This window comes from Mercurialis annua, linkage group LG6, assembly GCF_937616625.2.
Source record: "Mercurialis annua linkage group LG6, ddMerAnnu1.2, whole genome shotgun sequence".
Classification (NCBI taxonomy): domain Eukaryota; kingdom Viridiplantae; phylum Streptophyta; class Magnoliopsida; order Malpighiales; family Euphorbiaceae; genus Mercurialis; species Mercurialis annua.
The window spans coordinates 46,307,976-46,320,382 of NC_065575.1; the positions used below are offsets into that span (position 1 = coordinate 46,307,976).

The following is a 12,407-nucleotide window of genomic DNA, read 5'->3' on the forward strand; positions in this document are numbered from 1 at the left end:
AAAATTTAAGGATTTGAAAAAGTCAAATTAATGTTGAAGGAGAACCAAAAAAAAAATAAAAGTTTAAAGACCTTAAAATAAATTTAGCTTTTTCAATTTAAAGGAACATTCTCATGAGTTTGGCATCCTGTGATAGTCTATCATTTCATAGGAAAATTGAACGGCATTCTGTCATTTCACAGGAAAATCCAACAAATTCGGGCATTCTGTCTTTTCACGGTAAAATTTCTGCTTTCATTATCAGCATATTGTTATATAGTCTTTATAACATACTTTACAGTTCTTGCTATACAATTAAAAGTACTATTCTTTGTTCATTTCCGAGTTTATATATACATTATAATTACTTTTTTTCTTCTATCAATACAACTACTTCTCTTCAGTTCTTGAATTTTTCAATTCCATCTTCTCTGCTGTTGGAATTCTAATATTCTATTCCTAGACATTCTATCCGACTCAACCTTCCATTAAGCATTTGATTTGCATTTCGTCACACCCCAGTTTCACGCAATTGGAGCATACTGGAGAACTCTTGCAAATGACAAAATCCATGTTCTAATTTCACTTATTCTATGGGAACTTAGGGCGTGGAGCGAACTGAACAGAAAACCCCTTTGATCTCCTACATTCTCATGCTCCATCTTTGAAAATAAAAATGAAGAGGAAGATGAGCATATAACGAACAGTAGGTTAAAACAGTCTTCTATTTTATCAATTATACAATACCTTCATCACAACTCATCCTCCCACGAGCCAAGGCTGCAAATATGGGATGGACGGAAAAACACTTGCTTCGTCCGCTGGCTGCAACTTGCTTTCTTCTCTTCTGTATTCCTTCTTCTTTTCGTTTTTCGATATTTCACTAGCAGTTTCAGATCGATGCAGAAGCTGGAAAAGGAAAACCTTGCCTCCCAATCAATAACGCAACTACTCAGCAGTTGTATTACAGCTGAAGAAGTGAGACGATTTCTGCTGAAAATCAAAAATAAGCTCAAATTGAGTAAGGGCATGAATCAAATTAGACATGGCAGGTTCATGTGGGAACAAACATAAACAGAAATGAGCACTAACATAGGTGCTATGAAACCAGGGAGCCTCAATTTACAGTAGAACTATCACTATTAGCTAATGATCAAAAGGTCGGTCAACAGAGAACCGGGAAACCCATAAACACAAATACTGAAATACAAAATTACAAAATAATCACATTTTTCTGAGGATTTCACTTGCAGCCTGAAAAAACAAAAGCACACTTTTCTTTTTCAAATCCCCCAAGTTCTGATTTAAAAGAAGGAAAATTGACTCTTCCAAGCTATCTAAATCCAAACTATTTTCTGATATCCTCCAAGCACGCAGTGCAATAATAGAACAAATTGAAGAAGATGATAATAACAGTGTAATGTTGAAAATCCTGAGCAAAGCAAAATTTACTTTCTAGCTAATGTTTTCCTGGATGTGGAGATATGTACAGAAAATATCACATTGTTAATTCATTTCTGTCCTTCATATTTTTCAAATGAAATATTGCATTTCATACAATGAAATTACCACAGGGATGGACTCGGGCAAATATGTATTGCTTTCTGAAAGATGCAGGCAGCTCTCTTTTTGTCGGGCAGACCAAAAAGCATGGAGTGACAATCTTCTGCCAGAGATCCCCATGTCAATTAGAAATCAAAACTAGAAGGTCAGTTTCTGAAAAAAGAATTGAAATATCTTTTCTCAAATGTCACTTTCTCCTATTTAAAAAAGGGTCAGTTTTCATTGAAAAGTATAGCCAGCAAGTTATGGGAATATCGTCCATTATATAAGGGAAAAAAAACAGTGCTGATATTACATACCAACATATGGTCAGTCTAAGAGAATAATCTAAATGCATTGCATAGAATAACATTCTTTTACTGGCCAGCTGCATGAAGTAAAAGAATTTAAAATATCTAAAAGAATTCATGTGATAAGTTCATAATATAAAGCTATATCCTATGCTATAATGGCAACACAAATGCAACAGCCTCTCCTCCGCATACAAAACTAAATTTCTGCTGAATATATAATGATATCGACAGTATGTAAATCTATTGCTGTACTTCACCAATTGTCTCATTGAATTTGTCATTTGTGTTAATTTTTTATTTGTTATTTTGTGTGCCTTTCAACTATTTTCTGGCGCAATTGCTAAACCACAAGGATCATATTATCACCACCAAATAAAATACAGCATCTTTTAACTCTTCTTTTGTTGAAAATAATTCATAGTGTGATGATACAACAATACATACCAAGCAATAGGCACAAAATGTCATGTGCAAATGATGTAAAAACAAGGGTGTAGCAATGGAAGCATCAAACCTTAGCACAGCCATAAGCTGCCTGCTTACATCTGTATAACTTCCTTCGTAGTTCAGAATCAACTTCGTCGCTGAATGTTGCAATTGGAGTACGAACAGCTGTAAGCATATGCAGAAAAAAAATTCAAGCCTAAAATTCACATGGCCCAGTAAAAAATTAAAAACCGCGATTTGATTACTCTCATATACATTATAGTGCGTTATGATCCTTGAAAACTCATGAAATGGGCCAGTAAAGTGAAACAAAAGTCTTTTAAGAGTGTTCCAGAAAAGCTCCAATAAACGACGTTTCTCTCTATTGTATCTAGTCTTAATCTAAACAGCCATGCATGATATGGAAACTTGGCTCATTCAGATCTAATGCAGTGTGGACTTACATCAGAAACAAAACGTTTGATGAGGCTAAATTTAAAACTTCAGGTCGGTGAATAAGGTATTAATCATCTGAGGGATACCTTACAAACAGATAAGTACTCTGCAGATAATTAGGTTCTCAGCAAAGAGTTGATACTTGGTATGATTTTCTGAAGCAACCTAAATGGAGACTTTGAACATGCATCAGCCTTGTCATGAAGGGACGTCAGCTCATTCTCTAAAACTGAATGAGCTTCTGAGAATGCCTGCATCATACAAATTTTTATGATAGTTAACCGCCCATTTGAACAAATTTTTATTATAGTTAACCACCCTTTTGAAATGGAAAGAACTTGCACACAGTTAAGCGAATGTGTAATTGGATGGCCCATGAAGTGGCTAATAAGTCCTTATATCCTCCTTTTTAGGAGTTATTCAGTGTATTATGTTAATTGCAGCAACAATTGCTGAGAAACATTATGTACTTCTACGTTCACATATCAATATAATTCTTGTTTTGACAAAAAAAAAAAAAAACAACCCTTTTGAAATGGAAAGAACTTGCACACAGTTAATAATAATACTGGGCTAATTCAGTTGGTTTGAGTAGTTTTACAGGGAGAGAAGCAAACCAAAGATTGTGCATGATAATTCAACAGCTAAAAGCAGCGGCTGTACAATAAAGTGACTCCTAAAACCAGTTTCCAACTAATTTTACAATGGTAAATGTAACAAGAGAAACATACAGTCTTACCTTAATACACTGATGTATCCGAAAACAGTTTCTTCCCACATTATTTGTTGGGAAGAGAGGATCGTCAATATGTAGTGGATCAATACTGCAACACCACAAGGTAAAATATCAATATATTGTAGAGTGAAAAGAATTATCAAGATTCCAAAACATTTCTATGTTTTAACATAAGAAGTAGTACAATTATTACCTACAACCTCTTTCCCTGTTCAAATATACTCCACTTCCCTGCACTGAGATGCGCATTTGGCGAGGATCAAACACATTCCTTTAAAGGAGAAACAGTGAATAAGTACAAAAAAATATTTAACGTTATATGACTATTCACAATTGCTATGTTGAAGTCGGTCAAGCTAACAACTTCCAGCAACGCAATGTAAGGAAATCAATCTATCATTAAACTGCAACTCACCCAAAAAAGTAAAAAAAATCCACCAGAAGGCTTCCCCAATTCTGCAAGAATACCCAGAACATCAATCAGATAAAATACTAAACCCAGCAGGGAATATAGGCAGAAAAAGATGGAACATGAATGAGGACATTCAAAACTCAAAAGACAAACTAACTTGATTGATAGGCCTGCCAAGATGATGCTCGTGCTGCAGAAAACGTGTAATAAGTAGCACCTGAAAAAATAGATAGCAAGTAAAAATTCATAACCTCCCAAAAAATAAAAGCATCCCCCATTTCATGCAATAATGAAATGTGCATGTGAGCAATTTGATGACAAACCAAGCTAATGCTATGGAAGAAAATGTGTTCTTCAGCAGTATTATACAAGTTAAGACAGAAAAAATGAATTAAAAAGTATTAAGAGATGATAGTTATCTAGATCTTGTGGGGGAGAAAGCAACCAACCTGTGTTTAAAATGCTTGGCAAGTCTATTAAGAGTCTATAGTAAAAATTGGATTCAAGGTCCATTTCAGTAGATTAAGTGGCAAACAAGGGATCAGACAACAATTTTTTTTTTATAGATCTCTTTTAGCCTATTTTAGATGAACTCAAGACAGTCAAAAGGTGTCAATTTGAATTCAAAGATACTCCTCTCAACTCAACTAAGAAACAGCCAAAAGGTGTCAGATTAAGTTCAAAATTACTCCACTCAACTCAACTAAGTATTAAATTCCATACTTAATAAAAGAAAATTAACCTAGCTTTAATTGTCATGGATGCTACATTCCAAGCCTTTGAACTTTAGCTGACAGCACTTACACTTTCAATGACAATCAGAAACTTTGAGCATCAAAATCAAACCCATCGCCTAATTGAACAAAGTAGAAGATTGAAAAGCCAAAACAATGAAAGCAAATAAAGGAAAACTGTGGACCATAAAAATTAAGAGATCTATCTTTCCAAGGTGTAAATTCATCTTAATCTAGTTCAACAGTTTTTACATTTTTTACATGAAACTAAGAAAACTACAGCAGTTCAACTTCAGCTAGTGGATTGAAACAGATGGAGTTGAGAAATATCATTCAGCCTGGTACACCATCGGTAATGAATGAAAAGTTAAAACACCCATGATATACAGTCCTAATATGTTTCTTGTAAACCGAGTGCTGTTAAAGCAGAAAAGGAAACACAATTACCAAGCAATATGAACTTAAGCCACCAGAATAGGACTGGTCAAGGCCACGATCTGCCAAGAACTGTTTAAGTACTAAAGCAAGAGGTGTTGTAGCTGGAAACCACTCAGTAAGATCTTTTACCTGAGAAAACATACAAGGATAAGAAAGTAATAGAAACATAATTACAATGATACATGAGGTAGAAACAGATAATATCCAGATTAAGATGAAATTTTATTAATCCTCGGGTAAGATATATAAACCTACACCCAAATAGTTAATAAGCCTTGACCTGCTACTTAATAAAAATCTAAAGTTTAATACCAGAACGCAGCAGGCCAAGTCTTTGACCTGATACTCCGTTCCCTTAAAGATACAAAAATGTTACAATTTCACAAGGATTAAGAGATTAGTTAATTATAGTTAATGTATTATAATATTCTTAAAACACCCTTTAAATGTTTTTGAAGTGAACCTTTATGGATTAATAATTTACAAAATTTAATGCTGCTATATTAAATATTGCACTTTCTAACAACTCATTTAGAATTTCAAACTTTGTGCCTTAATAAAAACTACACCAACTATGACCTAATAGAATTTCATATTGCATAAACTCCAGCCATTTTAAAAAATAAAGATGTCAATTAATACTCATATGATAACATTAATAAGAATATTTTGATAATTTTGTCTTTAACTAACACTAAAAGTAGCAATATTTTCTATCTTTTGGCAACATCAAAAGTAGCAATATTTTCTATAATTTAGGGAGAGAGGGAGCACTTAATATAGTCCTAAACTCTACTCCGGAAAATTGACTTACATAATTGGGTACCGAAAGTACATTAACTAACATCTTCCTAAATACTAAAGCTGTAAAAGTAGCAGGCTTTTGATTACCAATTCTGTAGTTTGAAGCCCTGTATGCGATAGAGACTTGAAGCTGACATCAAGACGAATTGATTTCACATCCTTAGAACTATCATGATTAACTTGTAAGCACTTTGGAGAACTCGACTCTTCTGAGCTTACTGTATCCGGGTGAACATTATTTTCATTTTCAGCAATCAAAAGAGTTGGCTCATCCTTTGGTGAATGCATACTAGAAGCAGCAGAGTTGATCAGATCACCGGGGACCTCCACCACAAGCATAATGATTGGTATCTGAAAAATAAAATATAGTACAGGGATAAGAAGCAACAGAGAAGAAAGAGACACTAAAGTGATAAAACTAAGTAAAATGAATTCCAAAAAAGGGAGGCATTACAGCTGTATTTTCAACAGTCTTCAGTGAGTCATTTTTCACCCACTCCTGGTTGGCAAGATACCTAGCTGCATGCTGAGAAATGAAGAAACATTGACATTTTTGCAGAGTGCCAATTAGATAATTATAGCTATTTGTAATAATCATTCAAGCCAAAGTTTTTCCCCGAATAGGAACTTTTTTGACACAAAACAGCAATAATAAGAAAGAGTTTTCTTAAAACAAAATAGAAAGAATTTTTTAAAACAAATAGATCAATCACATAACCTTCGACCGACAAATATATGTTGGTGCAACTTAATCAATTCACTTCCAGAAACACTAGAATATTATAACAATTGAGTGATATTAAGGGGAAAGGGAGAATTTTCCTTATAGTCTGGGTCAGATTCTTAGACAGCCTATAAAATATGCCAGCTATAAAAATCTCCTGCAACTAAAAGCATCAATATCCTTCTACTGTAATGAGAATTGATATTCTCAAATACTATGAGCTATAGAATAGCCTTTATCATTCTTCTTCCATGACAAGCCCAATATTCCCTCCGTCCCATTTAGGAAGTCAATTTATTGTTTTACACACATATTAAGAAGACATAAAATATATTGTTTTTTCTTGTTTTACCCTCATTAATTGTGCTTTGGAACTACACATATCATTAATTGTCTTGTAGATGTGTTTAATCATTAATAAAGCACAAAGGGTAAAATTAGAAAATTCTGCTAAAAAGGTACAATGAGACTTCTTAAGTGGGATATAAAAAGAATGGCAAAGAGACTTCCTAAATGGGACGGAAGGAGTATATAGCATGTAAAAAGGAAATGTATAGACATGTATTAGCTAAGACTAGTTTCAAAGAAGAATGTTAAGCTCGATATGAATCTCAACTGAGAACAAGACATTTATAGAGTGAAAAATGTTCTAATTAACGTACTTATGATTATATATTATCACCAAAAATAAGATGAAAGTGTAACAGTTAGATAAGTACTTAATGAGCAATATCAGCCACTTAGGGAAAAAGGAAGGCAAATAATCACATAGATAAGAATGCGTCTTGAACTGAAGAAACAAAAATCACCAACAGTCATGTCGCAGCTGCATCAGCCGTACACCAAGACATATTAGGGTTACAGCTAAAATATACCTGAAGACAGGTTTCCTTTATGCCATTACGGCCTTCCAAAATCCCAGCTTCCTTGATAGGTTCCTAACAAAAGCTTCTGAAGTTAATGCTCCTTTCTTGAAAATATTAGGAACAGGAAGAAACAATAAACATCACTCCCACAGAGTTCTTACCAAGTTCCTCACTGGAGGCAAACGAACGACAAGGTCAACATCACTTGTCGGGAGGGACAGTCCAGTTGCATTTGAACCAAAGATATTTGTCCTGGATCTAGGCCATAAGACCTGGAGAGACCGAGTAACCCGCTTGACTGCCCAATTAACAAAAGGCTTCCGATCCATATTTTCTGTAGCAACCTTCAATATGGACATTCCGGACAAGTATTAATAGTTAAACCATAGTTGCAGTCCATATCAAAAAAATATTAAGATATAAGCAACATCTAAGCCGTCTACCTGCTTGCAGAAAAAGTCAATTTCATCATGAAGGAGGCTATGCATCAAAGAAAGAGATGTCTTCCTTCCCGAACAGTTCTGCAACTCAGGTGGTTGTAATGGCAATGACACATCTAGCTGCACAAGAATTTCAACCAGTTAAACCATCATGCACCCTGTAAGAAACATGACACTCGATAATATAGTCACTAGGCGAAGAGTGTTTAAGTACTTGCTCCCACTCTGTGCTTTGCCTTTTCCTGCTTACAACTAATATTAAGAAAGATAACACAAGACCATACTCACATGTTCTTGATCACATGCTAGCTGGGAAATAGCAATCAGACGATCTTGCAGCAGACTTCCTGGGAGGGGCTTAATCATCGGATGGGTTGAAATATTTTTGTTTCTCCAAGAAGGCAAAATAACTTCAGTACCATTCACGTGTACACGAGCTTCCTCTGAGCTATTTCCTTCATGGTACCAACCTCTCATACTCCAATGCCTTGGACTGGAGCTACCAGACCTAACAGTCGGAAAACCTCGATGTTTTCTGGAGTCGCTCACAGGAGAGGGTGGAGGTGGACGAGGAGCCCGTGGGACACAAAGCACAACTGGTGATGGTGGCCTTTTAATGCGAGGATGTTCTCTCCTAGAAGGAGGAACACATGGGCTTTTATGATTATGACTACGCTTGAACTCAGATCTTGATCTTTCCCTTGAGATGTTTGGAATTATGATAGGAGGCAAAATAGGGTAAGGAAATGAATCTCCCACTTTTCCTTCAGCATCACATAACAAATTGGCCAAAGGTCCAGTTACCTCCTCCTCTGTAGTTGTGTCTGTCACTGTTGATGAAGATGGCGTAACCTTTCCAGGTACTTCGTTTCCGGATACAACATAACCAAGTGCTTGGTGTCCTAGAGGATCAAATGGAGAACAAAATGACGCAGCAGTTGGTGAAGCCAAACCATTTGTACTATAAGAAGAAGAGAAGGCAACCATGTCATCAACTGTCCTATTCATGTCAGCTTCATGACAGGCCCACGTGCTATCATCAGAACTCAGGGAAGGTGGTCGAGAAAAACTAGTGCCCGGATGATCAGAAGGATTCCAGTACATCACACCGCCACCAAAGTATTGATTATAATCTATCCCAGAAACTGCATGCATTTCCAATTCTTCCTCTGATATCCAATGACTTTCATATTCCTCCATTAGTTCTTGTGCATTTGCTGATTCAGGTGCGTCTATAAAGTCCCCAGAATACCTTCTCTCATCATCAGCGGTCGTTGCAGTAAATTGAACGTTATGAGCAGTAAAACTCTGGTAAAATGCAGACTGCCACCTTGAGATAAATCCAGAATCATAATTGCATGTCATGGAGGGAGCCAATCCAGAAATGCTCCTTACCACTGGGGGCCAATCCAAACTCATTGGCAATGGTCGAGGTAGTGGCAGGTTATACCCACTCTCAAGGGGAGGATTTCTTGCCTGGTGCATTGTAGGAACAAAAGGTTGGCGAACGTGATTATGCCAGTTACGACCAACATCCAGATGCAATCTATCAGCAGCAGGAAGAAGATGTGAAGTAATAGACGAAAAGTAGACAGGAGCTAGACTAGGCCACTCATATGAAATGTACCCTGAAGAGTTGGTCGATTTGGCCTTATCAAATCTTTTACTTTCCTGTCTCTCAAATAAAATGGAATCTTCTGTGACATTAAGAGTTCCGACCACTTTGTTGGAATTATTTAAGCTTCCCTTGGATTCTTCATTCTTATAGGTATTGTCTTCGATGCTGGAAACAGTGTCACGTTCAGGCATGTCCACTATATGTGAAGTGACATTTTTTGCTGTTTTAACATTTGATCTTTTTGGTTTAGATGAAATGCTTTTGTCCTCAATCTGGCCATTTGAGGACCGCTTATGCTCCGAGCCTAATTGACATATGCCTTGATCGCAGCCAATGACATAACTTTCATGAATGCTTCGGGCATCAATTTCCTCCTTACTGGATTCAATAGCAGAGCCAGTGAAACTTATGTTTTCTGCAAACATGGAACTATTAACTACATCATCATTTGATACATTCTGGACGGGCTGAATATCAGATACCCTGCAAAGTTTTGCTGGCTAACCTGAAGAGAGAACAAGATTTCTCATTACGCTGGAATTGTTAAAGTCAGAATTTCTACTTTTATTTTTAGTTCTCCCCTTCCTGTTTTTCCTTGCAGCAGTTCGTCTTTTTTCAAGAACCAATCCTTGGGAATGTTCCTGATGACATACTACGAGTTATTAACAATTCAAATCATCAATAAAAGGACTATCCAAGTGTGCAACTATTTAACCATTTCAACTGCTGAAGACAATGTGCCTCCTTGTATTTCCTTTCCAAGATGTATATCAAGCATCTCATTGAACTCCATTGCGTCAACCATCTCAGGATGAATCTGCGCATACTCAAGATCCTATAACATGAATTGAAATACCAATAAACAAATGGTTTTAAAATAAGTGTTCAACCGTAAGAAGTCGCAAATTTACTACCAGGAAAAATTAGGGGAAACAGTACCTAACCTTGAGAGGTTTATTGACAGAAGATTTATTTGCAACTGTTTGCAGATCAGGATTTGACCTTTTCATTTTAGTAGTCTTTCCTTTCTTCCTACGACTTCCTGTGCTAGGCTTTTCCTTTTGTTTATTGGTTAAATGCTTCATATCTCCCTCTTCAAGAAGATCCAGCCTTGTGAACTCAAGTGAAATAACCATGACAAGTGCCCGTATTTTTCTTAATACACAATCAGAAATGCTATTCACAGAACTCAAGGTGCTAAAAAATATCTTTGACACATCACGCGCCCTATGTTCACCAGGCAAAATCAAACTGACGATGTCTCGAACCACAAATAAGCAATTAAATAGATTCTCCAAAGAAGCAGCTTTCCGGGAGGACCCAGACATGGAACCACATTTAATAGGCAAACCAAACTCTGCATCAGCTGGGAGTTTTAGAATAGCTTGTCGATGTGATTCAGAATAAATATGCCTCAATGGTTGTTCTGCTCCTGATCCGAACAACCACCTCTCATCCTCTCGAGCAACACTCGCCCCCTTAAGGATCTCACACGTCTGAGTACTCGTAAGCACCAAAAATTTAAGCTAGAGTTTAGGTTTTTTCAAATTAAATGTAATTCAGTGCACCATTAATAGCTAGCATCTCAAAACACAATCTATTAATATAACTAACCATAAGCTTTCTACAGAAAAATAAAATTTCTGTTACTACTTTTCTCACCTATGGATTTAAGCAATTAATGCCAGCATTTAACATAACATAATTAGCTAGAAACATTTAACACTAAACTAAAAATATTGAATAAAACAATAAATTAAACATACTAAAAAAAGACCAAGAGAAACAATACCAATGATTTTGCAGCTTTTCCAAGAACCACATTGAAAAATTTCCTCCTGGTTTCATCATCCAAATTTAACCACCAATCAACACACCCTTTCTTTCTCAAGAAAACATTAGCAGCAGCACCAGCAGCAGCAACTTTCTCTTTCAATTTCACCCCTCTTTTTTTACCATTACCACAATTTAACCACGCTAGCCTCAACGCAACTTCTAATCTATTCGCCACAAAAGCTTCAATGCTATAATAACCCTTAGCTTTAAGCCACTCCAATTCCACCCAATCACATCCCAATTCACTCTCTTCTCCTCTCAAAAATCCCCCATTCGAAACCCTATCCATGATATGAACAAATTTATCCACGTCACCAACCAGGTCCTCGCTTACAGTCAACGTATCCAAACTCTTAACCGATGAGGAACAACATTCGTTTGTTTTCTCACCTTCTCTTGAACCGAAAAGCCGAGTCGACTCAAAAATCAGCCGTTCTGACTCGTTTGACTCGGCAGCTCGAGATAAGAGGCCACGTGACTTTTTATAACAGAGGCCGGGGAGAAGGTCGTCACCTGAGGGAAGGTCGGGGAGAATAATGAAACGGCAGTGACCTTGTGAACGGAGCTTGGCTAGCATTTGAATGAGGATCTGTACGAATTTAAAATCGACGGCTGTGAGATGAGCTTGGCGTTGATGAATTGTGAGAGATGAGAACCATTTGAGAATTGAAGACCTTGGGTTTTGATTTTGATTTTGAATTACGGGGAGCGAGTTGGAATGGTAGAGCGAGATGTGTGCTGTGAGTGAGTCCATGAATTGGTTCTGAGTCACGAACGAGTTGCCCAGTGAGTTTAGTTTCGACATTTTTTTTCTTGTTTAAGAATTGGAGGAGACGAAAATGGGAAGAATAAAGAAATAGAAAAGGCGAGAAAAATGCAGCGCGATCGGTTGCGGATTTGGGTTTCAATCGTATGTCTGTTGAAATGAATTCTGTAACTATATAAACCGCCCGGTAATAAATGTTTCTCTTCGTTATTATTGGATAATTTATAATTTATTACTCCCTCCGGTTCATAATATTTGTCGCATTTGTCTTTAGCACAAGAATTAAAAAAACAATTACTAATATATTTTAATTTAT

The 12,407-nt window shown here is 36.4% G+C and overlaps 1 protein-coding gene across 10 annotated transcripts; it reads right to left on the reverse strand.

The window, feature by feature from the left end:
* Positions 1-211: 211 nt before the first annotated feature.
* Positions 212-12,249, reverse strand: LOC126654076 (uncharacterized). 10 transcript variants are annotated; one of them, XM_050348130.2, is made up of 20 exons: positions 11,282-12,249; positions 10,434-10,985; positions 10,205-10,306; positions 9,995-10,130; positions 8,160-9,904; positions 7,875-7,991; positions 7,593-7,775; positions 7,441-7,503; positions 6,296-6,367; positions 5,929-6,192; positions 5,047-5,166; positions 4,023-4,082; positions 3,869-3,909; positions 3,647-3,724; positions 3,457-3,541; positions 2,804-2,968; positions 2,350-2,447; positions 1,549-1,645; positions 727-972; positions 212-641 (listed from the first exon to the last, which is right to left on the reverse strand). In XM_050348130.2, exons 1-16 carry the CDS (start codon positions 12,128-12,130, stop codon positions 2,834-2,836), a joined length of 4,602 nt encoding a protein of 1,533 aa, XP_050204087.1. In that variant the 5' UTR covers positions 12,131-12,249; the 3' UTR covers positions 212-641; positions 727-972; positions 1,549-1,645; positions 2,350-2,447; positions 2,804-2,833. The 10 variants fall into 10 exon arrangements, with proteins under 10 accessions (XP_050204087.1, XP_055962220.1, XP_050204083.1 ...); XM_056106245.1 differs by having other exon boundaries at positions 727-969; positions 2,379-2,447; positions 10,205-10,324; XM_050348126.2 differs by having other exon boundaries at positions 2,379-2,447; positions 10,205-10,324.
* Between the last annotated feature and the right edge of the window lie 158 nt (positions 12,250-12,407).